The 25,610-nt window shown below is 43.2% G+C and overlaps 1 protein-coding gene across 1 annotated transcript; it reads right to left on the minus strand.

Annotated features, from left to right (window-relative positions):
* Positions 1-5,804: 5,804 nt before the first annotated feature.
* MAEL (maelstrom spermatogenic transposon silencer) lies at positions 5,805-20,293 on the minus strand. Its single transcript, XM_015422550.1, has 12 exons — positions 20,162-20,293; positions 19,152-19,235; positions 18,657-18,747; positions 17,461-17,616; positions 16,979-17,020; positions 16,076-16,203; positions 13,263-13,317; positions 13,036-13,177; positions 11,804-11,866; positions 10,650-10,782; positions 10,183-10,261; positions 5,805-5,845 (listed from the first exon to the last, which is right to left on the minus strand). Exons 1-12 carry the CDS (start codon positions 20,291-20,293, stop codon positions 5,805-5,807), a joined length of 1,146 nt encoding a protein of 381 aa, XP_015278036.1.
* Positions 20,294-25,610: the final 5,317 nt, after the last annotated feature.

Below are 25,610 nucleotides of genomic sequence, written 5' to 3' on the forward strand. Positions count from 1 at the left end.
GACCCCTGTAGAGAGAAAGCAAGCAATATGGGTAGCGGCACTGTGGAGATTAAATCTAGCAAAATCACTCTCTGCCTTTTCCACAAATGCAGCCTCAGAAACGCTCCAGGCAGGATGGGCAACTTCATCCAATTTCCCCTACTCAGTGCATCTGTGCTGCGTGGCTTCTCATCCACATGCCCCCCCCCCAGCCTTGTTCACATATTACAATGAACACAAGTAAATCCTGCCTGTATGTGCTTCCTCTGTTTGTAAGCTAGCCAATGTGCATTCATTTTACAAATGAAAATGGGTATCTGGATAAAATGTGAGTTTTAAATCCCATATTCAGCTGTGTATGTGTTGAATGTAACAATGAGAATTACTCAACACACACATAAATCCAAGTGTACATAGACTGTACATGGATTGTACACACACTCACTGTAACTTCTGAACAGGCCCTTGACACTACCTTTTCACAGGGGCTGCACAGAATCCAGCCCAAGATGACATAGCTGAGAACAAATGATGGTGCACTACTCTCAGCTGGAAACACTGGTCCAGCTAGCACATGTATTTGCTGCGCTTCAAAGTGCCCATTCCTGTATGCATTCCATTGTGATAGAAAGTAGCTGGATCTGGATCAACTTCTTATGAGAAATCCCATCTCACACTCTGTATCATAAAAAGATGGACCATTCTCTCCATATTTGCATGAGACACAAAAAATTAGTCTTCTAGTGTTCTATATTTGGTTAGCTTTTGGTCTTAGATACAACTGTGTGAATAGCTGATCTGCCAATATTGATTGGACTAACTTTCAATATGAGGCCAAGTTTCAAATACAGTTCTTTCCTGAGTTTCAGAGGAACCTGGAGAGCAGTCCATTCCTTTCCTGATACTTATCTCTCCTTATATATAATTCTGTGTTGGTCATGGACTCTCCTGAACATTCCACACGCTCCCAAATCAGTTGGCTCCCTGATCTGTCACTCAGAAGCTGTCCTTATCCACTGGCTGCGTTGCCTGAGTCTCGCCTCCAATATTCTAAACAGTTTGCTGTTCATCTCCCCCCAATAGCCAGTCAGAACACAGAGGTAATTTGCACATGCGGCCTGATTGCCCTTTGCTTCTAACATTCTAAACAGTTAGTTGTTGCGAGTCACTGAATGTGTCCTGAGGAAAAATACACATCCCAATCTTCCCTTAAACTGTCACTGGAGTTGCCAAAATATATACCCCAATCTTCCCGAAAACAGTCACTGGAGTTGCCAATCTCCCTGTGGGGCCTGGAGATCTCCCAGAAATCACCGTGTTCCGCAGCCACAGCACATCATTTCCCCTACAGAATATTTCCCAGCTATTACAATGGCTGCTTTGGGCAGTGGACTCTACGCATTATACCCTGCTGAAGTCCCTCCACACCCCAAACCCTGCCCTACCAAGGCTCTACCCCTCATAGCTACAAGTCTGACACTCCCCTTATTTATTTATTTGGGATTTATATCCCGCCCTTCCAAACGGCTCAGGGCGGCTTAGTATTGCCAGCCTCCAGACAGCACTTGGTGATCTCCAAGATCAGTTCTCCTGGAGAGAATGGCTGCTTTGAGCAATGGACTCTACGGAGTTGTACCCTGCTGAGGTCCCTTCGCACCCCAAACCCTGCCCTCCCCAGGCTCTACCCCTCAAATCTACAGGTCTGGCCCTCCCCTTAGTATTGCCAGCCTCCAGACAGCACTTGGTGATCTCCAAGATCAGTTCTCCTGGAGAGAATGGCTGCTTTGAGCAATGGACTCTACGGAGTTGTACCCTGCTGAGGTCCCTTCGCACCCCAAACCCTGCCCTCCCCAGGCTCCGCCCCTCAGATGTACAGGTCTGGCCTACCCCTTAGTATTGCCAGCCTCCAGGAAGCACCTGGAGATCTCCAAAATCAGTTCTCCTGGAGAAAATGGCTGCTTGGGCCAATGGACTCCATGGGATTGTACCCTGCTGAGGTCCCTCCACACCCCAAACCCTGCCCTCCCCACAGGCTCTACCCCTCCAATCTACAGGTCTGGCCCTTCCCTTAGTATTGCCAGTCTCTAGGGAGCACCTGGAGATCTCCAAGATCAGTTCTCCTGGAGAAACCAGAAGACATGGCATAGGAGGAGGTGCTTTTCTGCTTTAGCTGCCACTGCATAACCCCAAATCAACGTAAGTCAGGGGTTGAGGGAGCCATACCTGTTACCATGAGGCTGTCCTCCCATACTACCCACTTGGGGCAGCAAAATGACTTGAGACAGCCCTGCCTTATAGCTAAGCAGAAGGAAATAAACATGGCTTGCCTCCCTCTATTTTCCCCTTCCCTCTGCCACCCCACCAGGTTCAGTCGGGACACTCACCTGGAGCTTCCTTCTAGAGCTCGTATTTCTTCCCACAATGGGCCTTACTCCTAGTTTAGAATATTACACAGGGTTTCCTAAGGTATCAAGTAGCCATGTCCATAAAGGCTTGAAATTGATACTCTAACCAAGGTCAGACCCTGCTTGCAGTAAAGATGTAGGCCATGCAGCATTTAAAATACCTTTGTGTAGGAAAACTTTCTATATATTTTTTGAAGTTTCCCATTTTAAAAACTGTGCAGAATCTCACTTCCTTTTACTGCCAGCTACACTTTATTTTTCAGTCCCAGTTTTGGACCTTGGGTCTTTCATAGCTCAGTCGCCCATGCTCTAACCTGAGACAGGCATACATGGACTCAATCTAGATACAGGCTGGGATCCACCAGTAACTTCCACAGGATAGAAAAGATTTCTGTGGGAGGAGTGCAATCTCCTTTTCTCCCCGCCCACCTTCCAGTGTGACCCCAAACACTCCCCCACCCAACAGTATGAGAGCAGAAGTCATAGGGCGTTCAGTTATGCAGACATCCTCTACTCAATCTAAGCCAAGATGGGTAGCTGTGTTAGTTCTGTAGCAGTAGGAAAAAAAACAAGAGTCCAGTAGCATCTTAAAGACTGTATCTGAAGAAGAGAACAGTGACTCACAAAAGCTCATACCCTGCCACATATTTTGTTAGTCTTTAAGGTGCTACTGGACTCTTGCTTCAATATAAGCCAGTATGTCCCCAATAACAAGCATTCCAATACTGAACAGTTTCCAAAAGCCTAATAAAAAGCTGGAACAAGGGTTCCTATAGAGGTTTTTCAAATGTTTGATCTATTTAGTCAGAATGCAAATATATTGCAGGGTGGAAGTTCAGGAAAAACCCGCTTGCATCTCATTTCACTATACACACTGAAAGTAATGTCATGGCAGTTAGATAACAGTTATTCAGAGGAGCATCCAAGTCAACTTTGTTTTACCACACTGTGCTGTGACAGTTTTTTGTAGTACTAGATATGAGTTTGCCAGCCACAATGGATGTGACAAGATGCAAGAGCTTTTTTTGTCAAGCAGAACAAGCACCCATGAAAGAATGCCTTCACTTCCCATCACAACATAAGTATGTTAAATGCAACAGTCTTGTCTCACTATCAAAAAGGCACACAACTCATTTCTATAATATCCTCAGCAACTGATATCAGACCCTTTTTGTGAAGCTAAAATATACAATACTCTGGATGCATGTTCTCTCACTCAAACAGTTTAATGAATTTAAGCTTCAATTGCAACAGATGAAATGGAGAATTTTTTAAAAGTATTGTAGCCTTATAGAAACATATATGACACACCAAGAAAGATCTGCATTACTCTTCAACACAATGATCTATAAATAAATATAAAACACCTTGCTCCTTAAAGTACAAAACAATTCACTTCAAAACATAAATAGCTAATAAAAAACATAATTGCAATGAAAGTTTCTAATACTACAGGAGCAGTAAAAGTTTTCTTTGAAGAACAAGCTGACTTCTGCTTGCACACTGTGGAATTAGGCACAATAGAGTCTTAAAGAATCCAGATACTTTCAGAAAACTGTCTTACTGGTTTCAGCTATTCTGGCTTCCATTTAACATATACATATCATGTATTACTCACCCTAGAGTAACGTTTCAATTCTTAAACAAAAAGTGTTAAAATGTCAATGAACAGAAGTAGAACTAGCTTTTCCTTAAACATGACAAACAGGTAGGAAAAGAAAGTAACGTAGGGTCTTACGATCCCCATAAATTTGGAAACACAGCTATACAGGGCTATGGACGGGAAGCACTTGTAGATTTCCAATTGCTGGGCTGCTTGGAGATGCTCTCCAGAAAGTGTACAATTCCTCTTCCACGGCCAGTGCTCATTTCATTCACTATCTTCACTCCTGAAGGATACTCACCTAAAATAAATAGTATGTTTCTGTCAGCATATGAATTAAGCACACCCTCAAAAGCCCAAAAGGTTCAGCTGCACCCAAGATCCAGATGTAAATAGTGAGTACTAGCTCCACTAAGCTTCAGCTGTACACTGTGTCTAGAAAGGAAGGAAAAAACTAGCCTTTGCTTCCCTCCTAAACAAAACCTCAATAGTATATCTTCCATATGGTAGGGGACAACATAAAGTCCTTTGTCATCATGAGGGCCTAAATAATAACCCGAGAAGTCAGCAAGATTCAAGGAGGCCACACCCATACAGGTAACACTGTTCAAAGTCAGGAACCAGCTACTAATAATACAGTGCCAGTAGATGCAGATCTAGTTCAAGAGCATGGACTACAATAAAAGTTGTTTTAACCCGCATAGTTGGGGGACTGGAATTGCCAGTTAACCAAGTATGCTGGTTAACCAAGCAGGAACGCACTGCTGCTTCTACACAGCCTGAGAGGAGGTAGAGGAAGAGCAGGTAGTAGGTCCTGGTGGGATTCTGGCCATGGGCACCACTCTGGACAGCAGGGGAGGTGGCACTCCTGACCCAGACACCAAGCCTATTCACACCACCTATCAGCTGTTAAGCAAAAAGTGATTTAAAGGCCAGTACACAACACAGCTGATCAGTGGTATGGGAGAAGCAGGAGATGTGCCACACCACACCCTGCCTATTGCTGCAGAGCTGTGCTGCTGGTGATGACTGGAAGGATGCTCTAAATCGCTGACTGCCACACAGCTGATCAGCAGCATGTGGGCAGGAAACTAGGGATCTTTTGGACTTTGAGCCTGCTTTGCTATTGTCCACTCCCCTATGAGCAGACAGTGGCAGCTGGCATGCTGGTTAACTGAATGCCAGAAAACAAGGCTGTTACTGCATAACCTTCTTTAGGGATCTGTACCCAAGTATCCTTACCAGTATGATGCAGTCAATACAATCTTGAGTTTGAATGTCAGAAACTCAAGTTCAACTTTCCAGTTGGATTAGATTTCTTGTGAGAGGCCTTGCAGCAGCATAGCCTACTTCACAGGGTTTCTCTGAGGATAGTAATGGGAACATTTAGATGAGAAAGACTGCTAAAGAAGAACACAGAGAAGCTAAAAGAATGTTTTCAGTCTTCGCTGCAGACACTGTTGGACTAATGGCTGCAGAAGAGCTGCTATTTTGAAGGAAGTTGTTTGAAACTCTCTAGAACGGAGACATTCTAGAGCCAAATTAAAAATTAACAAGTAGATTTACATGGTGTACACCAAAAGTTCTTTGAAAAACAAATGTGAAACTGCTGACCCCAGCAGGTATGTGTGACTTGTCACTAAAACTGACATATTTGTCAGAGGACTGGAAAATAGTAAACATTAAAACTTTAAAAATAAATAAGGGATTCTAGGAAATTACAAACCTGCCAGTTTACTGTCTGTTCTGGGTACACCAGTAGAAAGCTTTAAAAATAGAATTGTTAAGTGTACAAAACAACCTTTACTGAGGAACAATCAATCAGCTGCCATCAGCAATGAAAGCTTCATCTTACCAGCTGTTTGGAGTTTTGAGGGTGTTAAGAATCACACAAATAAGGGTGATCCAGTATACATGTATCTCAGCCTCCAAAAAGGTTTTGTCAAGAGTTCCAACCTCAGTGGTGTGGGATGGAAAAATGCTCCGATGCTATATTTTTCTGTGGAAAATTTTCTGCCCCACATATGTAAATATAGTCTGTTTAATAGTTATCAGGGCTGTTGCGGTGCAAATCAGTCATGCTAGATGGGCTAAATGTGGGATATGAAGCATGGCAAGCTCCAATACCTATGGTCTAGGCTTGTACATGATGTATTTGAGTTCTTTTGTGAACATAATTTAAATATGTAAATTCTGAATTGGAATACTTCTCTGGAAAACCTACATCACTTGCCCACCTTGAATAAACTTAGAATTCACTGAATAAGGGAACAGGGACCCTCTTAAGATTAGTAACTAATTAATTAGGAAGCAGTGGGTGCACAAAATAGACAGTTCTTGTAATGCAGGAAAGCAAGCAGTAGGGTGCCCAGGTGTCCATGCTGGGACTGACTCTTAATTTACTCATAAATTAACTGGGATTGGGGGTGAGCAGTGAAGTAGCCCCGGCTTTCTCAAAGCCCCTAAATTATTCAAGATAGTGAAATCCCAAATGGTCTCCCAAGAACTTAATTGGGTGAACGTGTAAGCACACTGCAAGGCACAATGTGACTGAAAAGCTATGTGTTTGTGTGAGTGTATATATAAATTTATTTTAATACACATTGATGAGGACTGGAGTAGGAAAGAGATCTAGGAACTGTGGTGGAAAGCTCAAAGTGCAGCAGTGGTAACATTTTTATACTAGGATTATTAGAATATAAGGATTGTCAATAAAATAGCCAGTAATGCCCATGTATATACCAATAGTGTAGTTGCATTTGGAATTCTGTACAGTTCTGGTCACTCCCATCTCAAAAAGGAATTGTAGATGTGTATAAAAAGAGTCACAAGTTGGTCAAGGAACTAGGAACACCATTTTTCTATAAAGAAAAGCTAAACCTGTTCAGTTTATGTAGTTTTTAAAAAAGAGGTAAAGGGACACACACACTGTGCTGAGAAAGCGGATAGAGAATTTCTCGCTCCACTATAATACTTCGTGTTTGGTATTGCCCAGTGCAATTGATAGGCAGGAGATTCAGGGCAGACAAACCAAAGCATTATATTTATACTTTATATAATTAACTTATGAAGTTCACCAACACAAGATTCAGTGATAGCTTCTAATTGTAGGTTGCTCTAAAAGCAAATTAGATCCATTTATGAGGGCTAGGCATCAATGGCTAAATAGAACACCCATGTTCACAGGCAGTACAGTCCTGACTACTGCTTCATCTGGCTGCCACTGTAGCAAACAAAGTACTACATTAGATGCAGCCAGGCTCTTCTTTCTGGTTTACACAGGAAGCATTTCCATGTTGGAACAACCCTGTATAAAGATCACCATACATTTATTTTTCTGTGCATACCAAGTAACAGCGTGGAAGTGCAATTTACATGGTTTTTCCCCTGCACACTCATTTATCACAGACCCAACGGTGGGCAGTCATGTTGGTCTGAAGCAACTAATTTAGAGTCCAGTGGCACCTTTAAGACCAACGAAGTTTTATTCAAGGTATGAGTGTGTGCACACAAAAGCTCATACCTTGAATAAAACTTTGTTGGTCTTAAAGGCAGGGGGGTCATTTCCTGTAGGAGCGCACAGGAACGGAGCTCCGGCAGTAAAGAGCCCAGGGGGCGGGCACATGCAACAAGCTCCGCCCCCTGCTCCCAGCAGCCCTCAGTAAGAGCAAGAAGCAACCAAGTAAGTTGCAGAGCTCCCCCCCCCCATCCAAAACAGTCCAGTGGCACCTTTGAGACCAAGTTTTATTCAGGTACAAGCTCTCCCTCCTCTGCGAGGACAGATCTGCACGCTCCCCCCCCCCCAATAGCTAGCAATCCAAAAGAGTCCAGTGGAGCCTGAACAGTGGGTGTTACTTCCGGTGATGTCATGGGGTGTGGCATATGTTATGCTAATGAGCTCCTGCACCTCTTTTTCTGCAAAATGACCCCTGCTTAAAGGTGCCACTGGACTCTAAATTTGTTCTACTCATTGAACATGTGAAGGAAGCCTAAGTGCTTAACAGCGCTAATACTAGTGACCACGTCAGACTTTAAGTCTAGTCCCGGTGCAACATTTTCAACACAGCAGCTTTCAACCAATGCACATTTGTAAAAATATTTCAGCAGACTAGGTTATTTACATAACCCTGCAAAGGCAACTCTGAACTCCACTGATACTTCCCTATGACAATCTGCAACCAAGTTAAGCGAATGAAGCAGCAACTCTCTTTATATATGCACATGCATAGAATTCGAAGCAACCCCATGGACATAATCATTGCTACTGAACTGGCTCATTACCATTTGTTGGAGTTTATGTGATAAGGAATTAGGCTGCATATCTGAAGCTGTATGCCTCCATAAGAACATAAGAGAAGACATAATAGAAGCCACCCTGAGCCCGCGTGCGGGGAGGGCGGGATATAAATGAAATAAAATAAATAAATAAACAATTTTGGATCAGGCCAATGGCCCATCCAGTCCAACACTCTGTCACACTGTGGCCAAAAATACCAGGTGCCATCAGGAGGACCATCAGTGGGGCCAGGACACTAGAAGCCTCCCACTGTTGCCCCCCCCCAAAGCACCAAGAATACAGTGTATCACTTGGCCCAGCCTGAGAGTTCCCATCTATACCTTGTGGCTAATAGCCACTGATGGACCTCTGCTCCATATGCTTATTTAATTCCCTCTTGAAGCTGTCCATGCTTGTAGCTGCCACCACCTCCTGTGGCAGTGAATTCCATGTGTTAATCACTCTTTGGGTGAAGAAGTACTTCCTTTTATCTGTTCTAACCCGACTGCTCAGCAATTTAATTGAGTGCCCACGAGTTCTTGTATTGTGGGAAAGGGAGAAAAAGTTCTTCTTTCTCAACCTGCTCTATCCCATGCATAGCCTTATAAACCTTGATCATGTCACCCCTCAGCCGTCGTTTCTCCAAGCTAAAGAGCCCCAAGCGCTTTAACCTTTCTTCATAGGTTTTCTTGCACTTTTTCCACTGCTATAATATTCTTTTTGAGGTATGGTGACCAGAACTGTACACACAGTACTCCAAATGACGTGGCACCATCGATTTACACAGGGGCATTATAATACCGGCTAATTTGTTTTCAATTCCCTTCCTAATAATCCCCAGCATAGCGTTGGCCTTTTTTATTGCAGTTGCACGCTGTCTCGACATTTTCATTGCACTATCTACTACGACTCCAAGATCTGTCTCTTGGTCAGTCTCTGCCAGTTCAGACCCCATCAATGTGTATTTATAGTTGGGATTTTTGGCTCCAATGTGCATCACTTTGCACTTGGCCACAATGAATGCCATGTTGACGCCCATTCGCCCATCCTCGACAGATCCCTCTGGAGTGCCTCATGATCCTCCCTGGTTCTCACCACCCTGAACAACTTCGTGTCGTCTGCAAATTTAGCCACTTCACTGCTTATTAACTGGAGAGTCAGTCAGACAGAGTGGCTGAAGTTGAGGACTAGGATCTGGGAGACAAGGTTCAAAAGGTTCAAATCTTTACTCCACTGTGAAGCTCACTAGATGTCCCTGGGTTACTGACTCTCTCAGCCCAATCTACCTCACAGGGTTGTTGATAAGATAAAATGGAGAGAAGAATTATGTTTGCTACCTTCAGCTGCTTGGAGGAATGGTAGGATAATACTACATAAAAGTACACTCGAGATCAGGCAGAGAAATGGACTGCTTCCTTAGTGACACAAATTTTAATCATTGCAAGCAAGCCTGTTTAAGCTTGTGTTCATTAAGAAGTTTTAGCTAGCATCATTGCAGATAGAATCCTGAACATCCAAAGTAAAACATTTTTTGCTATCAAGGTCACTGCCAACTTATAGACCCAGTAGGGTTTTCAAGGTCTGCCATTCCCTGCCACTGTGTAGTGACCCTGGTATTCCTTGGCAATCTCTCATCTAAATAATGACCAGGGCTGACCCTGCTTAGCTTCCAAGATCGGGCTAACCTGCACTTTCCAGATCACGGCAAAGCTATGATACACTTCCTATATAACTTTTGTTGGTCTTAAGGGTGCCATTTTGTTCTACTTCCTAGATTTATACAGAAAGAATGAAGCTCCAGAAATGGATGAAATGGAAGATGCCTCAGTTACACAATAGCATTTTCGTACTGATACACTAAAGAATTTCAATAACATGTGTTTTTTACTTTTAATTTTACAACATAAGCATCCACTCACCAGCGTAAGGAATGGCATCTTTATCCTGATTAAGAGATGTGAAGTACCTATCGTTTTCCCCATGCTGGGCCTTCCCTCTCTGCAGTGCAGACAAAAGCAAAAGAGAAAGTCACACACACATTCAGTCTTAAAACAAGACTCTCAAGCTCTCCTTTTGCCAGGTTTTCAAGATGCCCCAAGTAAGCCATGATCAAGGAGGATACAGCAGCTAACAAATACACTTGTGTGCCCATAGGTAAATCCATTATTAATTCGCTATATTGGAAGTGTAATCATCAAATTAACAAAAGAACAAAAATGTATATTCTGGCTAACAGAGCTATTTCCCAAAATATTTGATGACTGCAGCATTTTTTTTAGGGAACAACTACTGCACCCTCCACATTATAAATACACTGCTATATTTCTCCAAGAGGATTAAAAGTAGTCACAAAAGATAAAACAATTTATTAACTTAAAAAGCTGACCTGAAATCTTCCAGCATCCAGTACTACCATCTTAGGATTCACTGTACTTTGAGAATCCTTGTCACGCACTGGTAAATGAGATGAAGTTAGTGGGATGCCATACAGGTCAGCCAGAGAATGGCTGATACAATACCTATGTGGAAAAGAAAAAGAAGCACCGTGATGTCATATTTCTCATATTCTAAAGAGACTGAAATCCAAAACAACTACAGCTGATAATATAAACTGAAAACTAAAATAAACAATGACAGCAAGACAAATGTGCACCCATCAACTTAAAAAAAATACACTCACAATTTAAAAAGACGCTTCCTTAGTGGCAAGACAAAACGGAAAGTTTATAAATTATTTTTAGGAGTGTCTAGAGCACAGAGACTTTTAGACAAATAAGATCCAAGTACCAGAAGGTTAAGAACATGAGGAGCCCTGTGGTCCATCTAGTTCAGCTTCCTGTTTCACACAGCAGCCAACCTGGCATAGAAGCCAAGGCCTTCCCACTAATGCTTGCCTCCTGGCCCCAGTATTTAGAGGTCTGTTGCCTCTGTATATGGAGGTTCCCTTAACTCTCCATGCTTAGTATCCAAGAGAAGCCTGCAGTGAATGCCTGTCTGAAAACTTAAAAACAATAAATTTGATATTACTTGGGACAGTTTAAGAACTTTTGTATTCCTACCAGCTTTATGTGAAATATTACTAACACTAACAATTTGTAATTCAACCCCTGTAACAAGACTGGATTGAAAAAACCAACCTACACTTCCTAGAACAATAGAAATGCCACAAAGGCACATCATTTGGTCTCTCATTCAACTCAAGTGGACAAAAAACATACAATGCAATATACAGAAATATCCTCAGATTATACCTTAAAGTAACAAGACCCCATACACAGTGTGAAATGAGGCCAACATTAATTCTACCCCACAGGAATTACAATATAAATCTTTACAATTTCTTTACTTATCAGTATCATCGATGTTAGCACCTTTTAATGTTAGAATGTTTCATATGGTTTTAGGATTATTTAAATTGTCTATTGTATGTTTTACTCTTTCTGTAAACCGCCCTGAGCTGGCCTTGGCTGGGAGGGCGGGGTTTAAATCTGAAAATAAATGAATAAATAAATAAATGTTTTTGGATTTAATAGTACTCACGCAATTTTCTTGCAGGTAGCAAGGGCACAGAATAGTATATCATTCTCTTCATGCCATTTGCACCTACGAATAAAGCAAACTTTCATAAAAAGTTGGAATGTGTAATATACACTCCAGCACTGAGACAATGTTTTGAGCTCTGGGTAAGATTCCATTGTACTTCCATTTACTCCAGGATAAGGTGTTGGAAAAATCTTCAGGACTGTAACTTAATACTTTCAATAGCCTAGTTACAAAAAAAAGTTATGACAATAAACCTGTAAAAGGTTTCTCAACAGTTTGATCTAGCACTGTAAATATCGGCTCTCATTAGATCACCAAACATACCCTACAGAGGTGATGCTGTAAAGTTAACAGACAAATTAAGTCACTGCATCAGGCCTGTAGCCAGGATTTTGTGATTCAGGGGGCCTTTAGATAAGTCAGGGGGGTACTGACATCACAAAATAAAAAATAAAAATAAAAATTAAATTAAAAAACCCTCACTTTTGCAGCGTTCACACTCTGCTGGCCTACGCGGGGACGCAAGCCACGCTTGGGGAAGGGAGTCCTCTAGGTGGCCCAGAGTTGGGATTCCTCTGGGCAGCCCAGAGAGCTCGGGGGCTGGATGGGAAGTCAGGGGGGGGCAGGCCCCGAAATGCCCCACTGTAGCTACAGGCCTGCACTGCATAATGCTCCAAAACTAAACCCCCCCCCAAAAAGAGGCTTCACTGAAATGAAATTAATACCTATGCCCAATATTAAGGCTTGACGCTGCTGCCTGAATTTAGTTATCTGTTTTTCCTAACCAGAAGGGCTACTTTCAAAACATCTTAAAAATAGGCAGAAAAGGACAAGTTGTCCCTGCTGCTTGTTTCCTCATTTAACAGAGCTGAGAATAGGTAAGTACACTTGCCTAGGATCATTTGCCTGCTTGATAGCTGCATGCCACTCAGATGACCTTCTATACAAGTACAGGAGAGACAGAAGTCTGTTTTGCTTCAGCACTCACGTACTTTGAAAATCTTGAAAGCACCAAGTTTTAAATTCATCACTTGAGCCAAATACTTTTTTTTTGGGGGGGGGTATATGGGTGCTTTTTCATAAATAAGATTTAAGCCTTTTCTTTCTGAACAAATGGCAAGTCTGCGCTTTGGCATCCATCACATATATGTCTATCTGAACAGTGTCCTGTAAGCAGATTGTGCATGATAGTTCTTAAAGTATCTTTTCTGAGGGGGAGTATACTATACCTAGTATTGCTGGAATAATCCCACATGGAAACATCCAGTGTGTTCCATACCCAAGTCTTGGAAGGCTCTTTTTGAAACTTGTGCTGATACAGCTCTATCACAAGATCTTCCACATTGAGAAGCTTCAGCTGATTTGTTATGCCTATTAGAGAGAAGAGAGTTCAGGAGCAAAGGGAAACAAAAAAATCTCCATAGTAAGACTTTTCTACTGTAAAGTATCATCTCACCTGCTTCTGCTGCCATGTACTTCAGACACCAGTTCACCCTAAAGAGGTCATCAGACTACAAATAAATAAATAAGGTTCAGTGACCAGGCATCTATTGTAAAATCAATGCAACAGAATGAGACCCCCCCCACCTTTAATTTTAATCCCACTCTGGCTGCAAAAGTAACTTCTACGAACACAAGATGATAACCTTGTATTACACAACAATAGTCTTCGAGTGGCTCTATTCATACCTAATGCATCCGATACATAGAGTACACAGTGGCAACAGAAGTCTCACAACAGCTGAAGCAGACAGATGAGCTCAGGAAGAACACTCGCTGGTCCTTTAAATGAACCAGAGGAACAAAAGCAGGACAAATGACTTAATGGTCATTTGTGGAAGGTCTCCCAGTACAGCAGTAGGGATTCTGCCTAGGAGGAAGATGTTGCAATATCTACTAGGAGAACAGAAAGCGGTCAGCGTTGAGGATTTATACCACACACGAAGATTACCTGGGAAGACAAATCTCCTGCATCTGGTGAAAGCTCCAAATAGGAGAAAAGTTGGTGCGATCTGGGGAAGGTAAGTGGGCTCACGACAGAAACATGTGTTTGATTACAAGAACTGCACCCTATAATATTCCAAGGTGCACAGTTGGTCCTGCCCCATAAATTATAAACTCAGGAAGAAAAGGAGTAAGGAGTATAGACCAACTTAGATGGGACACAGACACCACTACACAGAGAAAGGCTATGCTATCCTTTGAAGAATGCAATGGAAATCACTCTGACAGGGGTGTCAAACGTAATGGTGCTATCCAGGCCTCTTGTGCAGTCTGCGAGCAACTAGTGCAAGGGAAGGAACAGGAGACTGCTCGGGGGGGGGGGGGAGTGAACGAATGGAGCCACTCCGACTGTGGCTTCAGCATGGCAGAACAACCTTATCTGCAGCAGTCAAGCAGCATGGGAGCATCTGCCCAGGGCTGCACTGCTGGCTCTCCAGTCTGCCCATATGGGTTTTCCTTTGCACCCCCTTCCCAGCCCATGAGGCCTTGCAGTGAGGATACATCAACTTGGAGCTTACCAGCTGCTGTCCTTTATATCGTTTATATGTCGAGTAGCTGGCATTACATTTTATGGCACACATGACCTGGCCCGACAAAGTGACATTTATGTCATAAGGACATAAGAGAAGCCAATGTTGGATCAGGCCAATGGCCCATCCAGTCCAACACTCTGTCACACAGTGGCCAAAATACCAGGTGCCATCAGAGGTTCAGCACCAGATGTCAGATCTGGCCCTAGTAACAAATGAATTTGACACTTCAGCTCTAAGAGCTGCAAGCTTATTTTGTAAACAGATGGCCCCTGGTTCAAAGCGAAACCTGCCTACTGTGAAAAAAACAGACAGGTTTCAGCTGAGGGGAAACCCCTGCTGGTGAATAAAAAGCGGCAAGACCTTTGAACAAGTAAGAAGTGAAGTGAGTAAGGACCGAAGCCACAGACAATGGGCACATGGACTGATTTGGGTTCAGTGCTGTTGAGGTGTGTTCCCCCTCCCTGCTTTCCCACAGTATCCTGGTACATTTGTTTCTAACAGAACATTACACATAGGTTTGAAGCTCCCTGAAGTAGATACACATAGCATAATAAAGCAACCACAAGACCAAATAGTAAATCATGGCCCATTAATTCTAATATATACAAAAAGCTCTGGCACACACAAAAATTGCTATTTTATAACACCAAAGTATGTGTAATAAATTTGTGTGACTGTAGTGACACCTCCAACCTAAGGCCTGTTATTCAAGGTTAGAGGGAGAAATATACTGGATATGGGGAGGACCTGGCTGCTGTGTCTCCATTACAAGATGGAAAGTGGATGCGAAATGAGTGAAACCTATCCAGCAATAAGCACAGCTGCTCAACTCTACCCAAGGAAGTCTAAGTTGAACCTAGGATGGGTCTTTGATGCTCAGAGGCGAGGGACACAAGGAGGCCAACACTTCTGAGTGCAGACCATTGACACAGGTGAAGCGAATGCCTGTCAAGAACTCAAGGGACATTCTATTCCACAGCACTTGGCAAATGAATACTTAGAAAATGGAAAAATATTCACAGAGGCACAGATGAAAACACGTAGAAGTTTATCACAGGGTATTAATGTTGTTGTATGCCACTTCTATAGCATATCCCTTGCAATAACGACGACGTTTACAAGCTCTGCTATGAAATGCAACTCTGCAGCAGCTATTTCTCAGCCTACCTCACGGGGCTGTTGTGAGGATAAAACATGGGAAAGGGTAACTCTGCACATTCCTGAGCTCCTTGGAGGAAAGGGAAACAAAAAAGTAGATATGGTGGATTCCTAATTAAAAAGTATATTTGCAGCTTTCTCAAGCTCAAGGCACTCAAAACAATTATTTGAATGGATGCCCATCACCTACAACTCAGTGTTAAATGTAACCTATTGATTGTATTTTAAAGGTTTTATAAGGCGGTAAATCACTCAGAGCCTGCATGAAGGGTGGGCAACTCATAAATTTAATAAAATAAATAAATATCCACCCGGTAGAAGCCTGAGCTTTTTTCCCACTCTTCCTTAGGCACCTGTACATACACAGTGTAGTCCAGACTAGGCACAAATCCTTGCAGCCTTGGAAATGACCAAACAGATAATTGAAAGCCTACCATTACTTAATTACACCAACAAAAGGCTTTATCATCATATCCAAATTGCTCCTGTGAGAAAATAAATATTTGTATAGAGATTTTAGACCACTACTTCTGAAAAAATTGAACAATTCAAGTCTGAAGACATTACACTGTACCTTACAATACACAAGCGGCCAGTTGTTCCTATGTGGCTGGATGAACATACACAGGTCACGAAACACAACAGAATGGCTTGAAGAGGCAAGTTCAACGCCAGAGATGGGAATCCTATGAGTGGCATCACCTAACAACAAAACATTCAAGTGTCTTAAACTCATGACCTCTAAAATAAAAAACTCTGCCCTTTGCATAATTCACCTACCTATAGCTAGCCCGAGACTGTGATTCATGAATTCTGCAATATGAGTGCTTAAACCTCTTCAAAGACATGAAAACCTATGGATGAGCAGAAGTGGTTTGCCATTGCCTTTCGCCGTGTAGGAACCCTGGACATCCTTGGTACACACATCCAAGTACTTGGTATTCACACCCAAGTACTCACTGTGGCTGACCCTGCTTAGCTTCCAAGCTCTGACAGGCTCGGGCTAGTTCAGGTTGCTACCCTACAACTACATCAAGACAATATATTCAACAAGTACATAAAGAGGAAAAGAGTAAGACTAAAGTGTTCTCTTGAACTAAAAGGCGTCTATCAGTTAACTGCCATTCTCCCATCAGACGCAGAGCAGCTCATGGCTCCTCCCTGCGTGACATTCTAGATATAAAAGACCTCTTGCCCTGGGAGGAGGGGCTAAAACGTTCTCTCAGAAACCAGGATTAATATTCAGAATGGGACAGGGTAGGTGGGAGAGGCAGTTAAAATACTGTAAACTGCTTCAAGGGCTTTATCATCAAAAAGTCTTGGACAGCTATCTAATATGTTAATATCTGGATTTGCCTACTTTATTGTAAACTGTTTCAAACAAAGAAAACAGTACAGAAAGGAACTTCAGACTGTCTGCTCTCCACCCAGAATATGACCACTTCCCTAAATTCTATGTCACTTATCCAATTCATACTTGCAGCTTGGCAATGAAACCGAAAACCCCGGGGAACTGCACCTGCAAAAGACCAGAGAGAAACCCAGCATGTATTACATAACACCAAGGTTACAGGGTTTATAGTGTTACAGTGTGGTCTTTCCTCCATTTTGGCAGAGCGGGAGATTACTGTTCAAGTATGCCCTTCTTAGTATACTCAATTTCTTTATAAGATTTACTAACATGGGAAAATGAAGTGTAAAGCATCCAACTATATAAAATATGAATTTTGCAATCATGTTTCCTGCTGGCAAGAGGAGTGTTCCATCTATTCTAATTTCAACTCTATTTGATGATTATGTTAAATAGAATTTTTGCACAGATCCTGAACTCAGTCTTTTTTATACTGCAGGAATACATCCACCTGAAGCAACACATCTAAGGAAATAGGACTGAAAGTCTGTTCGCCTCCACTCAAACATAAAGGACCAATGATTTGCGTTCCCTTGTCCCAAACTCACCACTATCTATAAAAAGGTGAAAGTCTGCAATTATGCCATCCTTAAGCGAGTATTTGACACAGCCAATTTCACAAGGGAGAAAACGCTGAATGCAATGAGGAGGCAGTTCTCCATGGCTGAAAATGTTCAGGATGTAGAATACATTTTTAAGAGTCACTGCAAAAAGAACAGAATTGAATATAAAAAGGAGAGTTTGGATTTATACCTTCACTACCAGAAGGAGTCTCAGAGCGGCTTACAGTCCCTTCCCCTTCCCCGCCCCAAACAGACACCCTGTGAGGTAGGTGGAGCTGGAAGAGTTCTCTCGAGAACTGCCCTTGAGAGAACCGCTCTGAAAGAACTTATGACAGACCCAAGGTCACACCAGCAGCTGCATGTGGAATAGTGGAGACTCAAATCCGGTTCTCCCAGATTAGAGTCTGTGCTCTTAAGCACTACACCAAGCAGCAATACCACCACTGAAGAATATACTCACCCTAACTTTAGCCTGAAATTGTTGAAAGGTGAAAGTTCCTGTACTGTACCCTCAGTGAATTTTATGTAATTCCCCCCCAGCAAACTACAAACTTGCATCTGTTTCAGCAAGCAGTCACTACAGTAGCTTGAGTTTTTTCTTATCCCCCTCAACTTGCATGTTTCATTCCTGATTTTATTGTAAGGTGTTAAAAATACTACAGCTTCTAACTTTACCAAATATGGCTCCTACTTATTTAAGTTCAATATTAGCCACTAACGTAGGAAAGGAAAAAAACTATCATTTAAGAATAAATGCCATGTTAAACTTGAGGCGTATGATCTACTCACTTTCCTGCAAATACAAAAGTGAGAGAACGGAAAAGCTGTATGGTAACTTCCTGAAAATCCCTTCCCTTAAAACTACATTTCTACTTCAGTAAATCTGTATTTTCCAAGCTTTCACCTGGGGTGGGGGGACCATATGTATGTATGCATGCATACACTTCTCCTTGAGTAGTTCAAGATCTGCCAACCCAATCAATCTAGGCTTGCTTCTTTTGTCCTTACTCTGTTGAGACCCTCATGGTCCCTTCTGGGCCACAGTTTATATATGCAGTTGTTCCCTTAACAGCTTCTCCTTGGGTTCAAAGAGCAAATTTATTTGTTACCTTCCACCGTCCTCAGACTGAATGAAAGAAACATATGCACAAGAGAGAAAAGATACTTGTAGAGCTCCTCACCTGGGTCAGACTTCCTGGATGTGTTGGTGAGGCTCTCAATAGGAACAGTCCGTGTTTGCATAGGAAGAGGTACCGGGGCCTGGCCAGGTGACTTAAGGAAAAAAAATGCTGAACAATTTATTCATTATAAACCAAACCAATGAAAATTAACAGATCATAACGTCTCTGTAATTTGACCTTTCCTTTTCTTATGTAGCCCTTGCAGTTAGATCACACAAGTCATCCCCTGTTGAGGTCAATGATGTGCTCACATGAAAGTACCATTTGTGTTCATTGCTCAACAAGAAAACCACATAAGCCTATTCCTGTATGAAAAGCACCCCTGCCCATTCTACCAAATGCATTCACATTTTAAGATTACTTTTCTTTTTGTTTTGCAGGTTCATTAATGTGTAGCTCTTCAACTGTGGGACCTTCCAAGTTACTAGAGTAGTTAAAACAAGGAACAATATTAAATATTTCTACACTCAAATCTATACATATTTTGTTACTTACTGCCTTTGCTCCTGCTTCCGATTTCTTAGCTTTCCATAGCCGAGCCTTATCTGCATACTTTTCTTTTTGCTCTTCAGTCAGCAACTTTAAGTAAAATCAGTTATAGTTTTCCATCATTTCATTCCAAAAATAAAAGAAACTTTTCTCCATAATTCATTTGCCAAAATTATCTAGAGTTAAATATTTACATCCCTGTAACTCCAATAGAAACCCCTAAGCATAAGCTAACCTCATACTGAAATCCATGTTACCTGAGTACTTTTTAAATCTGTGGCTGGACTGAACCCATCAGTTGAATCCTACTCATTCTTTTTAGATTCAAGCATCATTAAAATCACCAGGACTTATTCCCAAGTGAGCTTATAAATGGCAAACTTTTAGCACTGGGTAAATACCATTATATATGAAGAACTTGGAAACCAACTTAAAGTTTAGTCATGGCAGGGAGACCCAACCCATCCATTTTTTAGTCTGTAAATAATAAAAAAGCATGGTAAAGTGTACATAAGTGTAACAAACATTCAGAAGATTGGGAAAGATTCAGACTTGGTTTATGTTCAAACCAAACCCTGCATCTAAGTGATTTAAACTTTTAACTTTTCTAGATTTTTCACAGCCATCTTGGGTACCTGTAATGCGTTACACTGCATAACCACACATTTAAGATATTTGCCTTATTTCAAGATAGGCCTCAAAGGTCATGCTAAACTCGACGCACGCTGAAAATAAAAAATGTCCAGTGGAGCAGGTGGGAACGCGTATCAAACACGCGTTCCGTTTCCAGTAAATAAGATAAGTTTTTCCCACTATTCCACATGAATGGAAATACACGTGTAAACTCGGGCGTCACGGCTAGTTTCAGACTAGAGAAAACACGCGCTCGATTTAAGCCAATGCCTACAAGCCCTGTATGTGAGGAAAAGTTAAAATAGGGGGAAAGGCGAATACGACTTGCTCCCACCCCACGAAGGGGGTGGGTGGGGAGGTCCACTAACGGCTTCTGCCCTCACCGCCCAGTCATCCGAACAGTGCGGGATGGCGTCTGCCACGCCAGTCACATTCAATCCGCGTCGCTTCAACTCCGGCAGCTTCTCCAGCACGAAGAAATAATAGGCGTTCCTTCCGCCTTTGCGGTTGGGCATCTCGTTCGTTTTTCGCACAAGAGAAAGGAGAAACTCCCGCCGTCAACCGGGGGTGGGGGTAGAACCGCGCGCGTGCGTCTAACACCTCTCTTCTTAAAGACCAGAAGACCAATCGCGCGACGCCGTGCAACCCAATGCAAACACCACGCCGCACGTGTATGCGGTTAGCAGGGGGAAGAAGGCGAGGTTTTCTGTAGCTCGTCCTTTAATGGTACGGTAGTGCTTCTGTTTATTGTAACGTTACTATGTAATACACTACCGGCACATAGAAGAAGGAGGGAAGAGATTAGATTTATACTCCGCTTTTCACTACCTAAAGGTGTCTCAGAGCGGCTTACAAACTCCCTCCCCTCCCCACCCCACCCCACAACAGACACCCTGTGACGTAGGTGGGGCTGAGAGAGCTCTGACAGAGACTGCTCTTTTCCAAGAACAGCTCTTGCCAGAACTACGACTTGCCCAAGGTCATCCAGCCTGGTGCAAGTGGAGGAGTGGGGAATCAAACCCGGTCTTCCCAGATTAGAGTCCTCGCACTTAACCACTACACCAAACTGGCATGTACACGTTAACAATGACGTTTCAGAAAGTAGTTGTGTTGGGTTACAGGTGAACAGCTGTATTGTAAACTAGTACCACCTTAAAGACCAACAAGATGGGGGGAGAGAGGTTTTCACGGTCAAAGCTCCATTTGTCAGATAACTATGTAGTTAATTATGAAGTGCATTAATTGTTGCAAGGGCACAGAAGAGTAAAATGATGAGTGGCAAATGTGGCTCAGCAAGTGCAAAGTAATGCACATTGGAGCCAAAAATTCTAACTATAGATATACCCAGGGCTATTTTTGGGCAGGAACCGGAGTTCCTGCTGGCTCCTGAGTTGGCCACACCCAGCAGGAACTCATTAGCATAATAGGCCACACCCAACAGCAGAAACTCATTAGAATTGGCTACAGTAGTGTGTACAAAAAAAGCCCTGGATATACCTTAATGAAGTCTGAACTGGTGGTAACTGTCCAGGAGAGAGGTCTTGGAGCCCTGGTAGATAACTCATTGAAGATGTCCACTCATTGTGGGGCTGCAATAAAAAAGGCCAGTGCTATGATGGAGATTATTAGAGATGGGATTGAAAACAAATCAGCCAGTATCATAATAAGAACATGCCAATGTTGGATCAGGCCAAAGGCCCATCTAGTCCAACACTTTGTCATACAGTGGCCAAAAATACCAGGTGCTATCAGGAGGTCCACCAGTGGGGCCAGGACATTAGAAGCCCTCCCACTGTTGCCCCCCCCCAGCACCACCCTGAACAACTTCGTATCATCCACAAATTTAGCCACTTCACTGCTTACTCCCAACTCCAAATCATTAATGAACAAGTTAAAAAGTAGTGGACCAAGTACTGATCCCTGCGGTACCCCACTGCTTACCACCCTCCACTGCGAAAATTGCCCATTTATACTCACTCTGTGTTTTCTATTAATTAGACCTACACTCACTCTCTGTTTTCTATGAACTAGCCAGTTTTTGATCCATAAAAGGACTTGTCCTTCTATCCCATGATTTTTGAGCTTACTTAGGAGCCTTTGATGAGGAACTTTATCAAAAGCTTTCTGGAAGTCAAGGTAAATAATATCTATTGGATCCCCCTTGTCCACATGTTTGTTCACCCCCTCAAAGAACATTAACAGGTTAGTGAGACAAGATCTTCCCTTACAGAACCCATGCTGAGTCTGCCTCAATAAGTTTTGTTCATCTATGTGCCTACTAATTCTTTCCTTAATAATGGTTTCCACCAATTTACCCGGTATCGACGTCAGACTGACTGGCCTGTAATTTCCCGGATCTCCTCTGGAACCCTTTTTAAAGATGGGAGTGACATTAGCTACCTTCCAATCCTCAGGAATGGAGGCAGATTTTAAGGAAAGATTACATATCTTTGTCAGGAGATCCACAAGTTCACATTTGAGTTCTTTCAGAACTCTCGGATGTATGCCATCTGGGCCTGGTGATTTATCAGTTTTTAAGTTGTCTATCAGTTTTAGGACCTCCTCTCTCATCACCTCAATCTGACTCAGGTCTTCCAACACCCCTCCTGAAATCAGTGGTTCTGGAGTGGGCAAGCACTTCTCATCTTCCACAGTGAAGACGGAGGCAAAAAATGCATTTAGCTTCTCAGCCATTTCCCTATCATCCTTCAATACTCCTTTTACCCCTTGGTCGTCCAAGGGCCCCACTGCCTCCCTGGCTGGTTTCCTGTTTCTAATGTATTTGAAGAAAGTTTTATTGTTGGTTTTTACGTTTTTTGCTATATGCTCCTCATATTCCCTTTTTGCCTGCCTGACCTCAGACTTGCATTTTATTTGCCATAACCTGTGTTCCGTTTTATCAGCCTCACTGTGACTAGCTTTCCACTGCTTAAAGGAATTCTTTTTACTTTTTACAGCCTCCATTACTCTGTTTGTTAACCATGCAGGCTTTTTCCTATACCTGTTTGTGCCTTTCCTAACCTGCGGAATATATATTTTTTGAGCTTCTAGGATCGTAGTTTTAAATAGATCCCAAGCTTCCCCAATTGTTTTGACCCTTTCTACTTTTCCTTTCAGTTTCCTCCCCACGTGTCCCCTCATATCAGAGAAATTACCCCTTTTAAAGTTAAAAATGGTTGTGTGAGTCTTTTTGGCCAATTCTCTATTTGTACAAATGATGAACTCAACAACATTATGATCACTGTTTCCAAGCGGTGCAATCACTTTTACATCTCTCACCAGGTCTTGAGTGTTACTTAGGACCAAATCAAGGATCGCCTCTCCCCTGGTAGGTTCCGTGACCATCTGCTCCATAGCACAGTCATTTAGAGTGTCTAGAAACTCAATCTCTTTTTCCCGGCTAGAACACATATTGACCCAATCAATGTGTGGGTAGTTAAAATCACCTATTATTACACAGTGTTTTTGTCTAGTTGCTATCTTTAAGGCATTCATCATTTTATAATCCTCCTCTATCTTTTGATCTGGTGGGCGATAACAAACTCCCAGTGTTAAGTTTCCTTTTGGCCCCCCTATTTCAACCCATAGAACTTCCAGAAGCGAATCCAATTCACTTAGCCTCTCAATCTTTCTAGACTTTATACCCTCTCTGACATACAGAGCTACCCCACCTCCAACCCTTCCCCCCCTATCCTTCCGATATAATATATAACCGGGAATCACTGTGTCCCACTGATTTTCCTCATCCCACCAAGTTTCAGAAATACCCACAATGTCTATTTTTCCCTCCGACACCAAGCACTCCAACTCCCCGATTTTACCTCGGACACTTCTAGCATTTGTATAGAAACAGCTGTAATTTCCCTTACAAGTTAAGCCTGCATCCTTCCTCTTGCTATCTCGAGTCGTTGTCCGGCAGTCCATGTCACCAGCCATGGCCTCTGTGGACAATTTCAATCCACCTCCCTGTAGAAAAGCAACCGGTACCCCCTCACCTCTCTCAGATGAGCCAACCCGAACCAGAGACTTTTCATCTCCTGTCGGCTTTCCCCCAATATTCAGTTTAAAAGCTGCTCTGCCACCTTTTTGATTTTAAGTGCCAGCAGCCTGGTTCCTTCTCGGGACAAGTGGAGACCGTCTCGCCTGTACAGCTCCCTCTTGTTCCAAAAAGTATCCCAGTGCCTAACAAACCTGAACCCTTCCCCCCTACACCATCGTCTCATCCACGCATTGAGACTCCTGATCTCTGCCTGTCTCTCCGGCCCTGCGCGTGGAACAGGTAACACTTCTGAGAAGGCTACCTTGGAGGTCCTGGACCTAAGTTTCCTGCCCAGCAGCCTAAATTTCTCCTCCAGGACCTCACGACTGCATTTCCCCACATCGTTGGTGCCGACATGCACCACGACCACTGGCTCCTCCCCAGCACTATCTACCAGCCTATCTAAAACACGCGTAATGTCCGCTACCTTCGCACCAGGCAGGCAAGTCACCATACGGTCAGTACGCGGGTTCGCCACCCAGCTGTCTACCTGCCTAAGGATCGAATCACCCACTACCAAGAGCCCCCCTCCCACCCTGCTCAGGGATGGTTCCTTGGTGCAAAAGGAGAGCCGCTCACCAGCTGGGGAAGAGGTCCCTTCTGAGGGCACATTCCCCTTATCCTCAGCATGGTGCCCTGTTTCCCCTAGACCCTCATGCTCCCTGACAGCAGCGGGGCTGCCAGATCCAGAGTGGGACGAAGCTAACAAGTCCCCGAGAGTCTTTTCTGTGTGCCTAGCTGACTGTCTCTGCTTCTCCAGGTCAGCCACCTTGGCCTCAAGGGAGCACACACGTTCCCTGAGAACCAGGAGCTCCTTGCACCGAGGACACACCCAAGACTTCTGCCCAGTGGGCAGATAGTCATACATGTGACACTCCGTGCAAAACACTGGATAGCCCCCAACCCCCTGCTGGCATTCTGGCTTCATAATTCTTTTAAAATAAATAAATATAATCCCCCTTTTAAACCCTTGGTATTTATGTGGGTTTTGTTATCAAGTCAAATTATTTTACGGGAAAGACAAAGAGCCTAGGGCCTTGTCTTTCTGGCTCTTTTTGGGCTTCTTACAGCGCCCCTAGTCTAAGAGTCCCTAGGCTAAGAGCCACAGGCAAAGAGCCCTTTAGCTCACCCTTCGGCTCGTGCCAGAGGCTCGTGCCTCTGCCAAGGTGCTTCCTTAAATAGAGGCCTCCCCCAGCAGAGGTCAGGCAGCAGCTATTCAAATTCAAATTCACCCAGGCACTCAATCACAGGCAAAACAATGCCCCTTCCACTTCCTCTCAATTACAGGCAATCCCAGTCAAACAATGCCCGTTCCTCTCCCACACTCAATCAGCCAGGACTCTGCAAGAACTCTAAGTGCTTCCACACACTGCTAAACACAGTTTTCCCACAAAATATCCTTAGCTGAATTCTCTCAGCTGAAAGCAAGTAAAAGAAACCCACTCACCTCTCTCACAGCTCTCTCTCCTGCTCCTGCTCAGAGCTCAGCTGGTCTCCTCTGCCTCTGGCAAGGTGCTTCCTTAAATAGAGGCCTCCCCCAGCAGAGGTCAGGCAGCAGCTATTCAAATTCAAATTCACCCAGGCACTCAATCACAGGCAAAACAATGCCCCTTCCACTTCCTCTCAATTACAGGCAATCCCAGTCAAACAATGCCCGTTCCTCTCCCACACTCAATCAGCCAGGACTCTGCAAGAACTCTAAGTGCTTCCACACACTGCTAAACACAGTTTTCCCACAAAATATCCTTAGCTGAATTCTCTCAGCTGAAAGCAAGTAAAAGAAACCCACTCAC

Source organism: Gekko japonicus, unplaced genomic scaffold (genome assembly GCF_001447785.1).
Source record: "Gekko japonicus isolate JY-2015 unplaced genomic scaffold, Gekko_japonicus_V1.1 scaffold1424, whole genome shotgun sequence".
NCBI lineage: Eukaryota > Metazoa > Chordata > Lepidosauria > Squamata > Gekkonidae > Gekko > Gekko japonicus.

Excerpts from the sequence above, each read along its gene's own strand:
- MAEL (XM_015422550.1), bottom strand. The coding sequence starts at position 20,293 with ATGCCCAACCGCAAAGGCGGAAGGAACGCCTATTATTTCTTCGTGCTG. Across the intron at positions 16,204-16,978 it reads GTTTCATTGCCAAGCTGCAA|GTGATGCCACTCATAGGATT; the intron begins GTATGAATTGGA and ends TTTTGTTGTTAG. Across the intron at positions 10,783-11,803 it reads GCTACCTGCAAGAAAATTGC|GTATTGTATCAGCCATTCTC; the intron begins GTGAGTACTATT and ends TTTTCCACATAG.